We start from the raw sequence: 22,882 nt of genomic DNA, 5'->3' as shown, positions 1-22,882 counted from the left end.
GTTGCTAAGACCTTCTGACTGTTTTTAGAATGTTGCTATAAGGTTGTTAAGGTCTTTTGGGTGTTTTTAGAATGGTGTTAAGGCCTTCTGACTGTTTTTAGAATGTTAGACTGTTCCTATGTGGTTGTTAAGGCCTTCTGAGTGTTTTTAGAATGTTGATATGTGGTTGTTAAGGCATTCTGACTGTTCTTAGAATGTTGCTATGCAGCTGTTAAGGCTTTCTGGCTGTTTTTAGAATGTTGCTAAGAGGTTGCTAAGGCCTACTGATAGAATTTAGAATGTTGCTAAGGCCTTCTGACTGTATTTAGAATGTTTCTTTGTGGTTTTTAAATCCTGAGTGTTTGTAGAATGTTGCTATGTGGTTGTTAAGGTGTTCTTTGTGTTTTTAGAATGTTGCTAAGGCCTTCTTGACTGTTTTTAGATTGTTGCTATAAGGTTGTTAAGGTCTTTTGGGTGTTTTTAGAATGATACTAAGGCCTTCAGACTGTTTTTAGAATGTTGCTAAGCGGCTGATAAAGCCTTCAGACTGTTTTTTGAATGTTGCTATGTAGTTTTTAAGTCTTTCTGAGTGTTTTTAAAATGTTGCTCTGCTGTTGTTAAGGTGTTCTTTGTGCTTTTAGAATGTTGCTAAGGCCTTCTTGATTGTTTTTAGAATGTTGCTATAAGGTTGTTAAGGTCTTTTGGGTGTTTTTAGAATGGTGTTAAGGCCTTCTGACTGTTTTTAGAATGTTAGACTGTTCCTATGTGGTTGTTAAGGCCTTCTGAGTGTTTTTAGAATGTTGCTAAGAGGTTGCTAAGGACTTCTGACTGTATTTAGAATGTTGCCAAGCAGTCGCTAAGGCCTACTGATAGAATTTAGAATGTTGCTAAGGCCTTTTGACTGTATTTAGAATGTTGCTAAGGCCTTCTGACTGTATTTAGAATGTTGCTAAGGCCTTCTGACTGTTTTTAGAATGTTTCTTTGTGGTTTTTAAATCCTGAGTGTTCGTAGAATGTTGCTATGTGGTTGTTAAGTCTTTCTGAGTGTTTTTAAAATGTTGTTATGCAGTTGTTAAGATGTTCTTTGTGCTTTTAGAATGTTGCTAAGGCCTTCTTGACTGTTTTTAGAATGTTGCTATAAGGTTGTTAAGGTCTTTTGGGTGTTTTTAGAATGGTGCTAAGGCCTTCGGACTGTTTTTAGAATGTTGCTAAGCGGTTGATAAAGCCTTCAGACTGATTTTAGAATGTTGCTATGTGGTCGTTAAGTCCCTCTAAGTGTTTTTAAAATGTTGCTATGCTGTTGTTAAGGTGTTCTTTGTGTTTTTAGAATGTTGCTAAGGCCTTCTTGACTGTTTTTAGATTGTTGCTATAAGGTTGTTAAGGTCTTTTGGGTGTTTTTAGAATGATACTAAGGCCTTCAGACTGTTTTTAGAATGTTGCTAAGCGGCTGATAAAGCCTTCAGACTGTTTTTTGAATGTTGCTAAGCGGTTGATAAAGCCTTCAGTTTTTAGAATGTTGCTATGTGGTTGTTACGTTCTTCTGAGTGTTTTTAGAATGCTGCTAAGCAGATGTTAAGGTGTTCTTTGGGTTTTTAGAATGTTGCTGTGCGGTTGCTAAGGCCTTCTAAGTGTTTTTAGATTGTTGTTATGCGGTTGTTAAGGTGTTCTTTGTGTTTTTAGAGGTTGCTATGACATTGTTAATGTGTTCTTTTTGTTTATATAATGTTGCATTTTTGTTGTTAAGGCCCTCTGACTGTTTTTAGAATGTTGCTATGTGGTTGTTAAGGTGGTCTTTGCGTTTTTAGAGGTTGCTATGACGTTGTTAATGTGTTCTTTTTGTTTATATAATGTTGCATTTTTGTTGTTAAGGCCCTCTGACTGTTTTTAGAATGTTGCTATGTGGTTGTTAAGTCCTTTTGAGTGTTTTTAGAATGTTGCTATGCAGTTGTTAAGGTGGGCGTTGCGTTTTTTAGAATGTTGCTACGGCCTTTTGACTGATTTCAAAATGTTGCTAAGGCCTTCTGAGTGTTTTAAAAATGTTGCTAAGGCCTTCTGACTGTTTTTAGAATGTTGCTAAGCAGTTGTTAAGGCTTACTGACTGTTTTTAGATTGTTGCTAAGGCCTTCTGACTGTTTTTAGAATGTTGCTATGTGGTTGTTAAGTCCTTTTGAGTGTTTTTAGAATGTTGCTATGCAGTTGTTAAGGTGGTCTTTGCGTTTTTTAGAATGTTGCTACGGCCTTTTGACTGATTTCAAAATGTTGCTAAGGCCTTCTGAGTGTTTTTAAAATGTTGCTAAGGCCTTCTGACTGTTTTTAGAATGTTGCTAAGCAGTTGTTAAGGCTTACTGACTGTTTTTAGATTGTTGCTAAGGCCTTCTGAGTGTTTTTAGAAAGGTTGCTATGTGGTTGTTAAGTCCTTTTGAGTGTTTTTAGAATGTTGCTATGCAGTTGTTAATGTGGTCTTTGCGTTTTTTAGAATGTTGCTACGGCCTTTTGACTGATTTCAAAATGTTGCTAAGGCCTTCTGAGTGTTTTTAAAATGTTGCTAAGGCCTTCTGACTGTTTTTAGAATGTTGCTAAGCAGTTGTTAAGGCTTACTGACTGTTTTTAGATTGTTGCTAAGGCCTTCTGAGTGTTTTTAGAAAGGTTGCTATGTGGTTGTTAAGTCCTTTTGAGTGTTTTTAGAATGTTGCTATGCAGTTGTTAAGGTGGTCTTTGCGTTTTTTAGAATGTTGCTACGGCCTTTTGACTGATTTCAAAATGTTGCTAAGGCCTTCTGAGTGTTTTTAAAATGTTGCTAAGGCCTTCTGACTGTTTTTAGAATGTTGCTAAGCAGTTGTTAAGGCTTACTGACTGTTTTTAGATTGTTGCTAAGGCCTTCTGAGTGTTTTTAGAATGTTGCTATGTGGTTGTTAAATCCTTCTGAGTGTTTTTAGAATGTTGCTAAGCTGTTGCTAAGGTCTTCTGAGTGTTTTTTAGAATGTTGCAATATGGCTGTTTAGTCCTTCTGAGTGTTTTTAGAATGTTTCTAAGGTCTTCTGATTGTTTTGTAGAATGTTGCAATATGGCTGTTTAGTCCTTGTGAGTGTTTTTAGAATGTTGCTATACAGTTGTTAAGGTGTTCTTTGTGTTTTTAGAATGTTGCTGTGCGGTTGCTAAGGCCTTCTGACTGTTTTTAAAGATTCCTATGCAGTTGTTTAGGTATTCTTTGTGTTTTCATAATGTTGCAATATTGTTGTTAAGGCCCTTTGAATGTTTTGAAAATATTGCTACAGTATGCGGTTGTTAAGATGTTCTTTGTGTTCTTAGAATGTCGTTATGTTGTTGTTAGGGTCTTTTGAGTGTTTTTAAACTCTATATGCCTGCGATTATACAATCCTGAATTCATGGACAATATTGCTAAACAACAATTAAAATAAAGTCCCATCACTTCAATATATTGCTTAAGCAAAAAAACTATCTTAGGAACAATCATAAAATATAAATGTGCAGAAGACCTTTTTACTGTTGGGTAGGTGGATAATTACATCTGTCTGTGAATGGTGGAGTGCTCGGGCTTTCTGGGGTGGCAGACAATTTGGACAATTGAGGGATGGAGCAATCATATGACGGCATGAAGTCTAGTCACACTGCAGCTGATCTTGCTCACCAATTCAATGCCCACTTAGACAGGAAAAGACTGACACAAAAATGACCAACCATAATTTTTGTTTTGTGAGGCAGTGTCATCTAAAACAGACACCATCACAATAATAGACAGCTGGAAAGCAGCCAGATTTAAAGCTTGCAGAGAAATAATGAAAAAAAAAAAGCAATAATTGTTTGAGATAGCTTATTTCTGGCAGTGGAATAAAGTCGCATCATAATGAACTCCCTCAAGACATGAGCAATTTATAATTGCTGCAACCTGTTTGGAAGCATTAAATGTGTCCAAGTAGATGTCCAAAATCGTTACACGCATTGATCCAGAGATTGTTTAGATGCATGTCACTGATGAGAAGATGATGGATGTTTAATGTATGATGACCGAAATGGCCCTAAACACCCAGCAGGCACAAGATTTTAACATGATGTCAGATTGAGGTTATACCCTGACGTCATAGGTACGTTGCATTTTGTTTGCAAATGAAAATAGGGTTGACGTCTGAACTCAACGTCGGGCCAACATAAATGACCAACGTCCAACCTAAAATCGACCAAATATCTAATGATGTAACAGCTTGACATTGTGTGGACGTTACCACAATGACCTCCATCAGACGTTGGATTTTGGTTGTCATACCGGATGAATTAATGTCAGTATTAAACGTCAATATGAATATCAAATATCAAAGCTATTTGCCCTCATTATTGGACACCAAAGTAACGTTGTCCTTAAACATTGAATTTTGGTCACCTGACCTCACAACCTAAATCTAACCTAATATTAACGTCTTATGACGTTGTAAGACTGCTAGGCAATAACTAAATGCAGTACAGAATGTTACGTTTACACACATCCACAGATTACATGTAAATGCATCTGCTTTTTACAGAGTGATACTCACCGCTCACTACTCTTGAGTACTTTTAAAAGGGCTACTTTTAACTCATACTTTGAGTAATACTTACCATAGATACTTTTACTCTGCTCGCACTACATTTTTAGGTTAGTAATGGTACTTTTACTTGAGTATGATTTTTCAGTACTCTTTCCACCGTCTAGCATAAATTACTTTTGTTTTATATCAGTTAGAGCTGCACGATTCTGGCTAAAATGAGAATCGCTATTTTTTTTGCTTAAAATAAAGATCACGATTCTCTCACGATTCTGTAGATGTAAAATAAAGTTATGGTAAAAACAAACATATGGCACAACATCGATAATAATATTATGTGTAGGTCTACTGGTTTCTATAAATGATTCTATTCTACTTATAATAATTCTGATGTTGAATTACAATGTTTGAGATATATGCTTGCAATTAGACTATTTTATTCACTGGTAAAATCAGACATTTGCCATTATCAGATTATATTCAACAATATATAGGCTAGAGTAGTTATACTGACATTGTAAACATTTATTTTCATGCACAACTGTGGGTTCGCTATGAAAGAAAAAACATATCAAATGCATGTCATAATCATAACTCTAAAATGCGATATGATCATTTAAATGAAGTGCACACTTTCGGTTTCATTGCTAAGTACTGTTCATACTTCGCACGCGGCTCCCAAACGATCACTCTGTGCCACAAACTGAATATTATTTACAACTGTATTACCTGTTACTCGCAACATACGCAGGTTCTGTTAACTAAAGTAGAGGCGCGCACGTCTATCATTAAGTAGAGCGCGCGCGCGCCCTCTCTGTGATAACAGCTCACGGTCAGCTGCTCACGTCACGTGTGATTTCCCGGCCGTGAAAACATCATTATATGAAGACCAAAATGACATTCTTAGGTGAATTATAAATTATAAATACAGTATGTGACTCATTCAACATCATTTGTCAATGTCACTGAGCAACGTGTGTGAAACAATGAAAAGACTCGTGCAGCCGCCTTTTCTTCTCTCCTGAACTTGAAAATATGATTGACAGAAGCGTAGAAATGCTGGATTAAGATCGTCTAGGGCAGGGGTCACGAACCTTTTTTCAGCAAAAAGCCATTTCAGATTTTTTTCAGCAAATACATTTTTTAAAGAGCCATATGAGGTGTGTGTATATAACAACCCTGCTGAAAAATCCAGCTTAAACCAGCCTAGGCTGGTTGGCTGGTTTTAGCTGGTCGACCAGGCTGGTTTTAGAGGGGTTTTGGCCACTTCCAGGCTGGTTTCCAGCCATTTCCAGCCTGGTCTTAGCTAGTCAGGCTGGAAAATGACCAGCCAAATCCAGCTAAAACCAGCTTGACCAGCCTGGTTTGAGCTGGATATAGCTGGTTTTGGCTGATCTGCCAGCTTGGCTAGGCTGGTCAAGCTGGTTTTGGCTGGTCATCTCCCAGCCTGACTAGCTAAGACCAGGCTGGAAATGGCTGGAAACCAGCCTGGAAGTGGCCAAAACCCCTCTAAAACCAGCCTGGTCGACCAGCTAAAACCAGCCAACCAGCTTATGCTGGTTTAAGCTGGATTTTTCAGCAGGGAAAACCTTTATTTATTGACCTTATTCTCCGCCGATGAGTGGGCGCAGCCATTTGAATCTTTTTGGCTTGAGACTTCCGGTCTCATTCACTTCTATTCATTTTTAGACATTAAAAACTGCTCATTACGCTGCTTGATGTTGCAATTTGACAATTCCTTGTTATATTATTCTACTTGGTCTGTGTAGTCATGCAAACATTTGTTTGTAGAGCAAGTAGTTTGACCGTTTTCTGCCGTTTATTATTCCTAGTCATTTCTCCCATAGGCTACTGAATCGGAAGTTCTAAGACAATCGCGAAAACAGGCGCACTTCCGCATTTTAGAATAAGGTCAATACACAAAACCTTTATTTATGTCCATACACAACTCAAAGATAAACAAATATGACCCATCACAATGTATGGAGAAGGGACAATTTACAGATTTTACCATCGCCACTCATGAATGTTTGGATTTATGTGTGTAGTTGTATGTAAATGTAAGAAATAAAACTTGAATGAAGAAATGAGTTCTTATTCATTTTGCTGTAGAAAATACTATTTAAAGGGAATTGTAATTGCATTTTCAATAGGAAACTGATTTCTAGTAAGTTATATTTTTACATTTTGAAATATTATTGAAAAAAAAGAGGTGGAGAGCCAAATATTTTTGGTCAAAGCGAGACATAGGTTCCCTACCCTTGGTCTAGGGCAGGGGTCAGCAACCCGCGGCTCTAGAGCCGCATGCGGCTCTTTAGCGCTGCCCTTAAGGCTCCCTGGAGCTTTTTCAAAAATGTTTGAAAATGCAAAAAGATGGGGGAGGTTAATATATTTTTTTGTTTTAATATGATTTCTATAGGAGGACAAACATTTTTTACGTTTTCAAATGCTGTCAAAGTGTGTAGAATTAATATTTAATTTCAACATTTCTGTCAACGAAGATTTGCGTCATAGCCTGCGACACAGGTTTCTATCAGCAGGGCGGGATGCCAGGCAGGTGGCTGTTGTAAACAAACCAGGAGATAATAAAGCATGGAAAACCGTTCAAATATGGTATGACATATTAGAACACCTATTTGCAAATTTTAAAAACAAAACCAAGATAATACAAAAAAAATAAAGATATACCTTTCTCCACTAAGACAGTGAAGGAAAGGGCTATTAAAATGGTAGGTAACATCACTGATCAGCAAACCAAGGACATTAATTCAGTGTCCGCATACTCAATTGCCTGTGATGTGACCGATATTCAACGCGTTTTTTTGCAGGTATGTGAACTCTGATGGGCCGCAAGAAGAAATGATCAAATTAATAACACTAAAAGACAAGAGGCTGTGCTGAAGTGTTTTAATGACAACAAAATAAATACCAACCACCTTATTTCAGTGGCTATTTAATCATGAAGGCTCATTATGTATTTGTAGCAATTTAGTCATTTTTATAGTAGGCTAATATAGCTAATATAGATACATACAGCATGTGTTTCCTTCATTATAAGGCTTATATAAGGCTTTAAATTTTTTGTGGCTCCAGACATATTTGTTTTTTGTTTTTTTGGTCCAATATGGCTCTTTCAACATTTTGGGTTGCCGACCCCTGGTCTAGGGGGTCGAATCGAGATTGCGATCTTTAAACGGTTAATTGTGCAGCTCTAATACCAGTACTTGATTATTTCATGTAATCTAAACTGAAATGTACAGTATGTATGCCCAAACCCCAGTGCACACCATCAGTCTTCTCTCGCTCTACAGCTATTAAAAACGTTTCAAATCAACAGCCTGGCACCTACACTATAATCCCCATAAAGACAGCACACTGCGGCATTAGAAACTCTCGTCCAATCAGATCTGCGGTCCTCAACATTGAGCCAAGCCGAGCGTATAAATTAGCGTAATAAATCACGCTGATAAGCAAGCACAGTCTTGGGATTTGAACACGATCGGCTAAATTGCGTTACATCATTACAGCACATAATGCGAGTCAGTCAGGTTTGTAAAAACAACAACCGCTATGCCAAGGACAAGTCAAAGGTAGAGGAGTTAAAAGTGTCATCTTCTGTAATTACTGCTGATTAGGCCTTTTTAAAATGTTTGTCGGAGGCTTTTGTGATTCCCTGATCTGGGCTCGGCTCCAGAGCTTGCTCAGAAGCATCGATCAACACGTTTTTGAAAGGGACATTTGTATAATGAAGATGCCCGTGGTTTGTGACCCTGTCTGTGATGGCCGAGACATGAGAGTGCACTATGTAATGAAAGTCTTTTTATTACACAGGGACTGATGCCACACAACCCAGCTGACCCATAGCGGAGGATGGAGGAAAACCGGGGCTGATGGGCAGTGACTGTATTTCCAATGGAAAACTCCAGAAACATCTCAAAACACACACATTCACACACACATACACCTGCTGAAAACTAGTTTAGAGCAACTTAAACGTTATGAAATGACAACCAAAGTTTATTTACTTAGGATGTATTTCTGATTGAAACAGGAAGTCAATGAGGGAACGATTGGTCAAAGGGGGTGGGGTTATAAAGCAGTAGGTTTATTTAGAGGCGGAGCAAGTTGTTATATTTTGAGGAAAGATTATGAAAATTGATTTGCATCACTAGCTGGGTCTCCATCCATCTGTTTTTAAAGCTGCAGTAGGTGATCAGCCAAAATGCTATTCGTTACCGTATGTTCACACCGAAAACGACGAGAGCGTTAAAATAGCCGGAAGTCGTTCATTTTCAATGAGAGTCTTCGGCGAAAAGCGCCGAGGAGCAGCGCGGCGCGTCTTCGCCAGCGTGGGCGTCGAGGAGAGTTGAAATCAAGTCAACTTTATGGTAATGAGCTATGACGCGCTTTGGCTGCAAGCAATCAGAATGAAGACGTCCACCACTTGATAGAAGCTCAGAGAACACAGACCTGTGAACTTTGATTCCGACCACAGTTGTTCCCAAGGGTTTGAGGATTGCGGTAACACCCGTTTTCCAATTATTTATAATGTTTTCTTACAGGAACATGCATTAAATAAGTTACTGACGAGTTACTGATGTGCATTAATGTTATATAAATATTTATCTTAAAAAGCAGGAATCTCACGCGACGTGACTGTGCAAAACAGTATAACGTTAGCTGCTTCAGGATATTTCAGACATATGGACACATATTGGATAAATAGAGCAAAGTAACACCACACACAACTTGATCTCACATTGTTATATGAATTTGATAAGAAGTGCGCAACATTTTCATGCTAGAAACATGTTTTATACAGGAATGTAACTGATATGCTGCAACGGCTCCTTTAAAGGGCCATGAAACCTCCTCGTTTCAGCAGGGTGTTTTCACACCTCTACTTTGGAAAAAGCCAGAAAAGTGGGCGTGTCCAGCTCTGTTTAGGGGGGAGTGTCGGAGGAAGAAAAGAGGCGTGGTGTGGGAGTGTCTATTTGGGCACGCGACTGTGTTTACATGGGCATCTGTAGTGGAATTATTTGCCAAATTATTAAATGGTGGACTTTAACTGTCTTTCATTCAGAGAATTCATTCATGTCCCTCGCGACAAACAAAATATTTGATTCGAGGAGCTGCTCTAAGCGTGTGTTTTTCATGCAATGTTTGATACCGCACGGCGAATGAGAGAAAAAAACCTCAGCATTTCCCGGAAACTTAGATGCACACGGCAGGCAGCGTCAGAAAGTCGCGTGTGTTATTCCTGTCACTAAATGCGGTAAAAACCCTACACAAGGTTAAAGTTTGGTTGTAGTGCTAACATGTTTACACTCTGTGCAATAGTTTGTTCGGTACGAAAAACTGAATAAACAAAGAGCACTGTTAGCTCACTTAGCAAATATGTAGAGACAGGACAATCACCAGCAACTAGAGCCGCGTCTTTATGAAGAGGAGACTACAAGCGAATCCGGATCTCAGCGTTTGCAGATGAGAACAGCTCTCAGGTAAACAATAATCCTCCTTAGACACGTAAGTTATTGTTGTCGAGCGTCGCGTACACTGTTAATCCACAAGTGAGTCTGAGCTCTCACAGAGAGAAAATGAAAACAAAACTTAACTGCAGCAAACTATAAAAGCAACACTTCACGCTTGTTTTGCCAACACAACGTGGCGTCTCTGTTGTCTAAGCACTGTGACAGTAATGAATATTAATGAAGTTGCACAATAGAGCGCGCTGATTCGTTTGAACCAAGCTTTACTCATGCATTAATGCATCACACTGTAAGACGTAATAAGACACACTCTGGCACAGGCGTCCAGTCTGCACGCTGGAATACACGCTATTATGTCATGACAGTGACGCAGCTTCAAAAATTCGTTTCAAACCGGAAGTACGAATTTGCTTGAAATAACGCAAAAACAACCAAATTACACTTTTTAGTGAAATATAGGTGTCCTAATAGTGTTTTTAGCAGTGTGGGACACATATACGACAGTCAACAGCTCAAAACATGTGTTTTGGTGTTTCGTGACCCTTTAAATACGAGATCAATGTAGCGAGTTTTGACGCTCTCGCCCCCGGAGCTGAAGGCTGACAGCGTTGTCGCCAAGGCGGCCAGAGCTACCTTGGATGTTCTCGCCGCTTTCGGTTTGAACGGAAGGTTAGTGTAATAGCCTGCCGTCCGAAGCCACGCCTTCTGAAACATGAACAACCAGGGGTGTAGGATTAGGGTGGACGGAGGGGACGCGTCCCCACCAATATCCACCGACTATTGAAATGTCCTAACCAATAATTTAATTCACTTAAAAAAATAAAAATAAATTGCACAGTCATTGTTAATTTAGAAAGGGTTAAATGACGTTCTCTTCTCAAGTCCTCCCGCCCCCCCAAAACACATATAGACATTTTGATTGGCTGTGCCTTTCCCTGCTGTCATGTGAGGGGGTGTGGCTGCGTTTAGATACTAGCAGCGCCAAATGCAGTGGATTGTTTTTTTCCCCTCATGCAAGAATAAGAAGTGTTGAGTCACACACACAAGCTTTTTAAACGAAAGTAAAGGGACTAAGGCCGTACTCACACTAGGTACAGTTGCCTCGAACCGGGCCAAAGTACGCTTGTCCCCCCTCCCGTCTCCCCCGACGGACCGTGCTCGCACCACAAATGGGCTTCGGCATGCTTACATCATCGATGCTGCGCTGTTCAGTGAGAAGCGCTCTCTCACTCAGCAGCACAGTGGAGATTTCTCTAGTTATATCGTTTCAGTCGTTTGATATGCCGTCAAATATTTCGCCAAGCAGTCCTTAGGGATGCGGGGACACACAGTCAGATATTTCGCCGAACAGATCCGCCACTTTTGGCGCTCATAAACAATCATAAAGCTCTCGTGCTGCAGGAATGAGGAGGTCTACTGAATCCGCGCAGTGAGGAGTTTGTGTCTTTAATAAACTACGGCAGTTTGCGATCATTGAACAGTAAGAATTATTAATAAATCCATATGAAACAGTGCCTTAAAAGTCACGTCTCGCTTTCAGTTTCGGGCTTTGGCGCGTTTTGCACTCACACACAAGCGCACCGCGCCAAAGCCCAAGTGAACCGCGCTCAGGCACAACTAGGGCCGGCCAAGTGAACCGTGCTTGAGCCCGATTCAGCGCATTCACACTTCTCAAACTATCCGGGAAACTGGCCTGGGCACGGTACGGATGGCATAGTGTGAGTAGGCCCTAAGCCGAAAAGAAAATGAATGAATGAATGAATGAATGAATGAATGAATGAATGAATGAATTCATATGACTCAACTTTGGGTTAGCTTTTTCAATTAAATTTAAATCAAAGATTTTCACCTAACAGTTGCTCTATTTTTCCATATATGACGTACCTTTGGGTTAAAGCAACCCAGCATTTTTAGAGTGAGGAAAATGTATAAAGAAAGTGTAAAAAGGGTCTGTTTTGAGTTAATGTTGACATACAGACCGATCAAAGCCGTTAGATTTATTCACTCATTTTCTTTTTGGCTTAGTCCCTTTATTAATCCGGGGTCGCCACAGCGGAATGAATCGCCAACCTATCCAGCATGTTTTTACGCAGCGGATGCCCTTCAAAATTTATTGAAAATATTGAAAATTAGCATTTACAATAAAAACATTTTTTTCCATTCAGGAAATCACCTTTTTGACCTTGTTTTCTAGGCTATGCACAGTCTAGACCTTTTCTAGAATTAAGTAAAAATAAATAAATAAAACCGTTAAATTAATAAAATAAACTATTTATTATTGTTTGTATGTTTTTAAAAGGTACTGCAGTCTTTCATTATCCTCGATTTCCTGTTTCAATAGAAAATACATCAAACTGAGCTCAACAAACCACTTCATGGGATCATTAACTGGTTTATACGGACATGAAAGTTTCCAAAACAAGCAGTATCCTAATTATGCAAGCTGAATGAAGCTGTTTTGGGTTACTTCAGTAGGGTCTCTCTCTCTCAATAGCTGCTCTGTGTAAATCTTATAAAACAAGCTGCGCTTCTTAGCCTGTGATCAGATGTCAGTGTTTCTAGATTTAAGGGAGCAAAACCAAGGAATAAGCTGTTTTTAGATTGGAAATATACTTTATAGCAGAGCCTTGCGTCCATGCAAACTTTTGCGGTAGTACTTAAATGAATATTTAGCTACCCAGCTAACTAAGAATGTTTTGTTAATGTTACGGTAATGAAAGTTCTGAATGTCCATTTAAACATCTAAGCTGGCAACGCAGAGAAAACTTTAATTGTAATTTAGCAAGTATGCTTTAAATCTTACCTGCGAATGTGTTATTCTGAACATTCTGAAACAGGCTGACCCACATAGAAATCTGATATAGCAATATATGCAAATTACATTAGGTTTATATTTGGATTTAACATATATAAAACACAGCTGAAACAAAAAGTTTACATATGCTATAAAAAAAGGAACATAACCATTTTTTAAAAGAATGTCTGATGGTAAATCATACTAAACCTTTACTATTTTAGGTCCGTTAGGATTACCTAAATGATTTACATTTGCTAAATGCCAGAATAATGAGAGAATTTTTTTATTAATGTCTAGACAGTGAAAAGTTTACACACATTTCCTTGGTATTTTTTTTTTAGCTTTGCTTTCAAACTGTATAAATTTGGCTTGCACTTCCACAAGCTTCACACAATAGTTTGTTGGAATTTTGGCCCATTCCTCCTGACAGAATTGGTGTAACTGAGTCAGATTTGTAGGCTGTCTTGCTCGCTCAAGCTTTTTCAACTCTGCCCACAAATTTTCTATAGGATTGAGATCAGGGCTTTGTGATGGCCACTCCAAAACATTCACTTTGTTGTCCTTAAAGCACATTTGAACTAATATATTTAAACATAAAAGAGGCCATTTTTGAAATATTTCAAAATATGCTGCATATATAGACCACTTTGAGAAATATAAACAATAATAATGGTCCTATAGTGTATTTACTGGTTCACATGTTTTATTTCCACAGCTTCTGAAAATCCAAAAAGGTCCATATATTGATAAATAATGTTATGATAGCCGTTTTAACATGCAGATATGCATGATACAGTTATGAAATAGTATCAGTAGGAAATATTCAGGGGCCAGACATTAGCCTACCACACTGAAATGGTCTATTTGACATTTAGGCTATATGCCAAATGCAAAGATGCTTATATATCATGTAGGGTTTTTAATTTGCATATATTCCCACATATAATTTTTCTATATGGGAATACCCATGAACAATTATAACTAATGTTTTGAGAACATTAGACCATGCTAATTGAAAGTTTCTTGTTTAACTTTGTGACAACTTTGCCAAAACATTCCTGGTTAGCTGGGTAGACAGTTCAAAAGGCTGGAAGCGATTTATTAATAATATTATTTGTATTATTCTGACCAAAGATTGACGTGATTTGTGTTCAGGGATGCTGAAGGATCTGCGTTAAGCTAAAGCTAATGCTAATTGCCTTAATGGCAGCTCGTAACACCACACGCTATACAGCCAGAAGAAAATATGTATTTTTTTATTACAGCGGATCAATGGGAACTCAATATAGTGTGGACTGGAACTATTTAATCAGTATTTGAAAGCCAGTATAAGCCATTTGTACAGACATGAGGCGGTAATTTCAGTGTGCGGCCGATAGAGTGCGCTGAAGACCGCAGAACGCCAATGACACGTGAATGTCTTATCAATGTGCACAGCTCACAGGAATAAAACATTGTGTGTGTAAAATATACTCTCATTTCTGATTTAATTTTATTTTGTAATGGTTATTTTGTAATATTTTCAAAACAAATCATGATTGTAAATAAATTGTACTGTAAATTGTGTACAAATATATTATTCTAAAGCTGCTGACTGTGTGCTTTTGTTTCACAATGGTTTTCTCACATGCAGTATTTGCTGGTTACAGTATTCCTCCAGTCTGACAGACAGTGCATGACTAATATTTGCACTAAATAATCCAGAGCTCTGTATAGTACAGTGCTATATTGACAGTGTCTGCATCCCTGTTTATTTTAATAATGTCCGAGAGTTTTCTCACTTCTCTCCCAGGGGTCACTTCACATCCCAGCATGCATCTGTTTAGGGTCTAAACGCTTTTTGTCACTATTTATTTATTTATTTATTTATTTAATGAAAGCTTTGTATTATATTTTTGTTAAATCCTAAATTATTTAAATGGGTCGTTGAACATAACAAAAACTGAACATGTTCAAAAACAAGCTGGTGAATATTTAGTTTCATTTAATTTTACATTATTTTAATCAATATTAAGATATTCCTAATTGTATATTTTTAAAAATGCAGTATTTAAATGTTAAGAAATAATTAGTAATGAATAGAAACATAAATTCTTTAAGTATTTTTGTATTATAGTGCATTATTGACCCAAGAAAAATGTGCATTTATATATAAACACTCACCGGCCACTTTATTAGGTACACCTGTCCAAATGCTCATTAACGCACATTTCTAACTATGCCAATCACATGGCAGCAACTCAGTGCATTTAGACATGTAGACATGGTCAAGACGATCTGCTGCAGTTCAAACCAAGCATCAGAATGGGGAAGAAAGGGGATTTAAGTCTTTAAGTCTTAAGACTTTGAACGTGGCATGGTTGTTGATGCCAGACGGGCTGGTTTGAGGATTTCAGAAACTGCTGATTTACTGGTATTTTCATGCATAAACATCTCTAGGGTTTACAGAGAATGATCTGAAAAGGAGAAAATATCCAGTGAGCGGCAGTTCTGTGGACGCAAATGCCTTGTTGATGCCAGAGGTCAGAGGACAATGGCCAGACTGGTTCCAGCTGATAGAAAGGCAACAGTAACTCAAATAAGCACTCGATACAACCCTTGTGTCAACGCCACAGCCTTACCTGAGTATTGTTGCTGACCATGTCCATCCCTTCATGACTACAGTGTACTCTCGCTGTGTACGCTCTTCTGATGGCTACATCCACCATGTCAAAGCGTGGATCTTCTCAGACTGGTTTCTTGAACATGACAATGAGTTCACCGTACTCCAATGGCCTCCACAGTCACTAGAGCTCAATCCAATAGAGCACCTTTGGGAAGTGGTGGAATGGGAGATTCGCATCATGGATGTGCAGCCGACAAATCTAGAGCAACTGCATGTTGCTATCATGTCAATCTGGAGCAAAATTTCTAAGGAATATTTCCAGTACATTGTTGAATCTCTGCCACGAAGGATTAAGGCAGTTCTAAAGGCAAAAGTGGGTCCAACCATTGTACCTAATAAAGTGGCCGGTGAGTATGTGTGTGTCCGTGTTTAAAATGTAATTTGGATTTTGTACTAGCAGTGACCTAGACATTTTTTTTTTCTCAGATTTTTTTTCTCAGTCACTGTTTAGATACATTGTGTTATTATTTCTAGAGCTTCACATCGATGGATTACTCTTCAGTGTTTGGACTCTCAGCAGTGATTATTAAAACTCATTGAACTGAACTGAGCTAATCTAAACTGAACTGAACTTAAACTCTGAAAACTGAACTACACAGTTTCAATTCACTATAATCTTCTATGTGAAGCTGCTATGACACAATCTACATTGTAAAAGCTCTATTCAAATAAAGCTGAATTGAAATTGCTATGTAAATGCCTAAAGTTATGCTATATAGTTTCAGATCAGTAAGTGTGTTAAATGTTCATCTGATGAATCACAGTTTACTGGTCTTTAGCACTTAAAGACGTCTGACTCAATCTGCTGGGCAAATACTGCGTGTGGAAGTGATTCAGTGAGCCGTCCTCTTGCCGGCGGGCCTCAGTGAGACACATATTTCTCATGACTAGCCGCTAAGTGACTGTGGGACAGCCGAGCGCACAAGGTCAGTCAAACACAGTCATTATTCTTGGCCTGAACCTCAGACTAAACCACACACCGCTTCAGTCAGACATAAAGAAGAGCCAGCACGCCTTATTACATGAAAAATTGCGTCGGTTATTCAAAAATGTTTTTGTTGCTTTAAACATCTGACCAGCTGACGAGGAGGAACAGAGGAAATGAACCATGATGAAGAACAAAACAACAACTCAAGAAGATACTTATTACAAATATTTAAGCTTTCACATACAGTTACTCGAGAAGCAAAATAAGAAATTGCTTATGCCAGGGGTTCTCAAACTTGGTCCTGGGGGCCGGTGTCCTGCAGATTTTAGCTCCAACTTGCCTTAGCACACCTGCAAGGATGTTGCTAGAAAGCCTAGTATGAGATTGATTAGTTATAATCACTAATTGATTAGTTTTACACAGCCCAGGTGTGTCTGATTGGGGTTGGAGCTCAAATCTGCAGGACACCAGCCCTCCAGGACCAAGATTGAGAACCACTGGCTTATGCTATTTATTATTAATTATTATATTTTATTCATTATTAATATAAATATCTGCTATTGGTGTAAAAACGCTCAAAAGGCTTTAACCAATGCAGAACAACATTCCTAAAATACACAAAAAGCCCTATAGCAACTCCATAACAACATTCTAAAAACATTTAAAATGCCTTAGCAATCACATAGCAACATTCTAAAACACCTAAAATGCCTTAGCAACCAAATAGCAACATTCTAAAAACATTTAAAATGCCTTAGCAACCACATAGCAACATTCTACAAACACTCTGAAGGCCTTAGCAACCACATAGCAACTTTCTAAAACAATTAAAAGGCTTTAGCAACCACATAGCAACATTCTAAAAACATTCTGAAGGTCTTAGCAACCACATAGCAACATTCTAAAACACTTAAAAGGCCTTAGCAATCACATAGCAACATTCTACAAACACTCTGAAGGCCTTAGCAACCACATAGCAACATTCTAAAACACTTAAAAGGCCTTAGCAATCACATAGCAACATTCTACAAACACTCTGATGGCCTTAGCAACCACATAGCAACATTCTAAAACAATTAAAAGGCTTTAGCAATCACATAGCAACATTCTAAAAACATTCTGAAGGTCTTAGCAACCACATAGCAACATTCTAAAACACTTAAAAGGCCTTAGCAACCACATAGCAACATTCTAAAAACACTCTGAAGGCCTTAGCAACCACATAGCAACATTCTAAAACAAGTAAAAGGCCTTAGCAACCACATAGCAACATTCTAAAAACATTCTGAAGGCCTTAGCAACCACATAGCAACATTCTAAAACAATTAAAAGGGCTAAGCAACCACATATCAACTTTCTAAAAACACTCTGAAGGCCTTAGGAACCACATAGCAACATTCTAAAACAATTAAAAGGCCTTAGCAACCACATAGCAACATTCTAAAACACTCTAAACACTAATTAAATCACACTGAACTGAGCTGAACTGAACTGAACTGAACTTAAACACTAAAACCTGAACCACACTGTTCCAGTTACTGAACCACACTGTTCCGGTTACTATGACCATTTATGTGAAGCTGCTTTGACAAAATCTACATTGTAAAAGCGCTATACAAATAAAGCTGAATTGAATTGAATCTAAAGGCCTTAGCAACCCCATAGCAACATTCTAAAACACTTAAAGGCCTTAGCAACCACATAGCAACATTCTAAAACACTTAAAATGCTCTAGCAACCACATAGCAATATAAAAAACACTTAAATGGCCTTAGCAACCTGTTAGGATTGCGTTTTGTGTTTCTGTGTGTTTGATTTGATTTCTGGATTGGGGGCGTGCCTTCAGCGCACCTGATGCTGGTCGGCACCCTTATTTAAACCCCGGCAGACAGTTTGACCGGGGCGGCTGTCCATTCACTTGGCAGTTGGCCAGAGCTGCGCTCCAATTTAGGCATTATGCTTTGTTTCGCATCCATACACTATCACTGACAACATTTACTGCATCCATACACTTGCATTTCACACTGATTGAACATACTGATACTGATATTTTGATTATATAATTTAAAATGAGTTAAATAAATCTTCTTTTTAATTATACTTCGCCTTGTCGTCTCTCTTACTATGTTGCATCCCTGAGCCACATAGCAACATTCTAAAAACACTCGAAATGCCTTAGCAACCACACAGCAACATTCTAAAACACTTAAAATGTCTTAGCAACCACATAGCAACATTCTAAAACGATCAAAACTCCCTAGCAACTCTATAAAATATTTTAAAAACACTTCAACAGCCCTAGCAACCATGTAGCAACATTAAAAACACTTAAATGGCCTTAGCAACCACATAGCAAAATCAAAAAACACTTAAATGGCCTTAGCAACCACATAGCATTATTAAAAAAAACACTAAAATGGCCTTAGCAACCACATAGCAAAATCAAAAAAACACTTAAATGGCCTTAGCAACCACATAGCATTATTAAAAAAAACACTTAAATGGCCTTAACAACCCCATAGCAACAATCAAAATCACTCAAAAATCCTTAGCAACTCTATATAGATTTCTCAAAATACTTAAAGGCCTTAGCAACCACATAACAACCTTCTAAAAACCCTTAAATGGTCTTAGCAACCACATAGCAACAATCAAATTCACTAAAAACACCCTAGCAACTCTATAAAAATATTCTAAAAACACTTTAAAGGCCTTAGTAACCAGATATCAACAATAAAATAACACTTAAAATGTCTTAGCAATCACATAGCAAAAATAAAAATACTTAAATGGCCTTAGCAATCACAGAGCAACATTCAAAAACACTTAAATGCCTTAGCAACCACATAGCAACATTCAAAAACACTTGAATGGCCTTAACAACCACATAGCAACATTCAAAAACACCCAAATGGCCTTAGCAACCACAGAGCAACATTCAAAAACACTTAAATGCCTTAGCAACCACATAGCAACATTCAAAAACACCCAAATGGCCTTAGCAACCACATAGCAACATTTAAAAACACTTGAATGGCCTTAGCAACCACATAGCAACCTTCTTAAAACACTTAAATGCCTTAACAACCACATAGCAACATTCAAATCACCTAAATGCCTTAGCAACCACTTAGCAACATTCAAAAACACCCAAATAGCCTTAGCAACCACAGAGCAACATTCAAAAACACTTAAATACCTTAGCAACCACATAGCAACATTCAAAAACACTTGAATGGCCTTAGCAACCACATAGCAACCTTTTAAAAACACTTAAATGCCTTAGCAACCACATAGCAACATTCAAAACACTTAAATGCCTTAGCAACCACATAGCAACATTCAAAAACACCCAAATGGCCTTAGCAACCACAGAGCAACATTCAAAAACACTTAAATGCCTTAGCAACCACATAACAACATTCAAAAACACTTGAATGGCCTTAGCAACCACATAGCAACCTTTTAAAAACACTTAAATGCCTTAGCAACCACATAGCAACATTCAAAACACTTAAATGCCTTAGCAACCACATAGCAACATTCAAAAACACCCAAATGGCCTTAGCAACCACGGAGCAACATTCAAAAACACTTAAATGCCTTAGCAACCACATAGCAACATTCAAAACACTTAAATGCCTTAGCAACCACATAGCAACATACAAAAACACTTAAATGCCTTAGCAACCACATAGCAACATACAAAAACACCCAAATGGCAAACACATAGCAACATTCATTAAAGAACTCTGAATTGTGATTTCATAACTAAAAATTCTGAATTTATATATATATATATATTTTAAAATATTGTATCTATTTATTTATTTATACTTCCATACAAGAGTATATACTTTTCGTTCACAGAGTAACTGTTAGATACTTTTAGCACGTAATATGTGAATTGGGACGCAGCAGCAGACAATATTAGAGCCAGTAGTCTAGGTGTTGAAAATAAACGGTCGTATTTTTTAATCACACTGTAATGGTCCTGTTCAGAGGGAAACCCTACATTTTAGGGGTTCCTTCACACAAACTTACCTGCTCCCTCTCTCAATCCCTTAGAACAGACACGTGTCCTCCTTCACGTCCACCGCCGCTGATGTCAGAGAGCAGGAGTTTGCTCAGGAGGAGCATCTGATCTGATGTCTGATTCTCACTCAGTCGCAATGTTTTCAGCTCATACCTGTGTGAAGAAGCGCAGGTAAACACACATCCTGAAGAGCAGACACACCCGTCACCCGTGCGCATTGCTACTTCCGGTTGGGTCAGAGCTCAGCCAAAAGGGTCGATGGACACACAAGCAGCACTAATTTATTCGTTTACTTTTATTTTATTCATTTTTTGTTTATTTATTTGTTTACAGTCAAACTTGCAGCTCTAATTTATACTTTGAATGTATTTGTGGGGCGAAGCAGTGGCGCAGTAGTGCTGTCGTCTCTCAGCAAGAAGGTCGCTGGTTCGAGCCTCTGCTCAGTGGCCGTTTCTGTGTGGAGTTTGCATGTTCTCCCTGTGTTCGCGTGGGTTTCCTCCGGGTGCTCCGGTTTCCCCCACGGTCCAAAGACATGCAGTACAGGGGAATTGGGTAGGCTAAATTGTCTGTAGTGTATGTGTGTGGATGAGTGTGTCTAGATGTTTCCCAGAGATGGGTTGCGGCTGGAAGGGCATCCGCTGCGTAAAAACTTGCTGGATAAGTTGGCGGTTCATTCCGCTGTGGCAACCCCGGATTAATAAAGGGACTAAGCTGACAAGAAAATGAATGAATGTATTTGTAAAGTCTGAATATGATAAATAAAACCATAAATACAATGTGTCATATTAAAAAGCTTTATATAATAAAATATATAAAAGTGAATTAGATAATGAATTTTTTTTTTTTACATTTTCAAATCCAAAATATATAGGCTAAACTAAAAATGGTATTGGTCTTATGCCATTGGCTATTATTTTAAAATTAGAGCCAGTTATTTTTATACTACAATTCCATCTATCTATCTATCTATCTATCTATCTATCTATCTGTCTGTCTGTCTGTCTGTCTGTCTGTCTGTCTATTCCAGACATCCCAAGTCTCCCGGAAGTTGCGGGAGTATCCCTCAAATGCATAGACACTCCCGGATGCATAATCTCCCGGAAATCGAGCGCTTCCTGCCCGGTCCTTAAATACGTTGCACAGCCCTCTCTCCACCTCATCCCTCGTAGCTCTTAAGGTACGTTGCGCGCAACTCTCCCCCACCACTCTTCAGGTAATGTTGTGTCGCGTCCAGGGCCGGAGTGGGACTCTTTTTCAGCCCTGGAGTTTCAAGCCTCAGACCGGCCCACCTCAGTTCACCACTGACTATATTAAAATAAGGTTATTTCCAATTCAGTTTCTAATTACACTATCACGTCTTTTTTTGAGAAAACAGCACTTTTAGAACTTCAAATGTTCAACAACCCTTACAGTATTATGTCTTAACAATAAAAATGAAAAAAAAAAAAAAGTTGTTACTCAGATAAGGACCGAACCCAGGTTAGCCACATCATAATCTAACGTACTAACCACTGTACCACAACAGCTGTACGATGGATGGTGACTCATCTAGTTATATCATCATTAACCTGAGGCTACGAGAAAATAGATAAAAAGAGCAGAGCTGCGGTAAAATAATGAATAAGAAGGCTGTGGTCAAGTAAATAAATAAATTATTTTTAAAAAGTGTGACTGCTGAGAGCAACAGATTCTGGAACTAGGGACACCGGCCCTCGCGTCCAAAAAACGGACCGGCCCACCGGGAATTCTCCCGGTCCTCCCGATTAGCCAAACCGGGCCTGGTCGCGTCGCGCACGCAACTCCCACCGATCTTCGGGTAAGTCTCGCGCGCACACGCCCCCCTACCCAGATACGTCGCTCACTCAACGCACCCCCCCACCACCACCCCACACCGCTCTTCAAACATCCACTATCCAGCTACCTCCCGCAAATCAACTCTGTATCCCCCGGAAATTACTTTTCCAAACTTGGGATGTCTGCTATTCATCCATCCATCCATCCATCATTGTCATGATAGCACGCTTTCGCAGGTTATCAGCTAGGTTTTGCAGATTGTACCTAATTGGAGAGGATCACGTCCTTATGATTGCATGCACCCGGCCCGCATTATTCAATTTATGATTCACCAATCAGACGATTCCTAAGCCACTTTAAATACCCCAACTTCCATATAACAGCCATTTTCGTTTTGAAGAATCCCCCCTTCCATCCCTACTCCTCCTTTCCTAGATGGGTGGCACAATGGCTCAGTGGTTAGCACTGTTGCCTCACAGCAAGAACGTCACTGGTTCTAGTCCTTACCAAGCCAGCCAACGTTTCTGTGCGGAGTTTACACTTTCTCCCCGTGCTCACATGGGTTCCCCCTGGGTTCCCCGGTTTCCTCCCACCATCCAAAAACATGCAACTTAAGTTAATTGACTAATCCAAATCAGCACCATAGACATGCTCCT

General features: G+C 38.7%; 1 protein-coding gene across 2 annotated transcripts in view; it reads left to right on the top strand.

Moving 5' to 3' along the window:
* si:ch211-178n15.1 overlaps positions 1–14,394 on the top strand; it is a 35,249-nt gene extending 20,855 nt beyond the window's left edge. For both annotated transcript variants that reach the window (XR_660254.4, XM_005163642.5), the window contains exon 3: positions 8,349–14,394. Coding sequence is in view for 1 of the 2 variants with exons in the window: in XM_005163642.5 (XP_005163699.1) it covers positions 8,349–8,355 (7 nt within the window). In the remaining variant the exon portion in view is untranslated. The remainder of the gene's footprint in view (positions 1–8,348) is intronic.
* The last annotated feature ends 8,488 nt before the right edge of the window (positions 14,395–22,882 follow it).

The sequence above is a fragment of the Danio rerio genome, chromosome 2 (genome assembly GCF_049306965.1).
Source record: "Danio rerio strain Tuebingen ecotype United States chromosome 2, GRCz12tu, whole genome shotgun sequence".
Taxonomy (NCBI): domain Eukaryota; kingdom Metazoa; phylum Chordata; class Actinopteri; order Cypriniformes; family Danionidae; genus Danio; species Danio rerio.
Note: the sequence above shows the minus strand (reverse complement) of the source record. Positions and strands in the feature narration are given on the sequence as shown.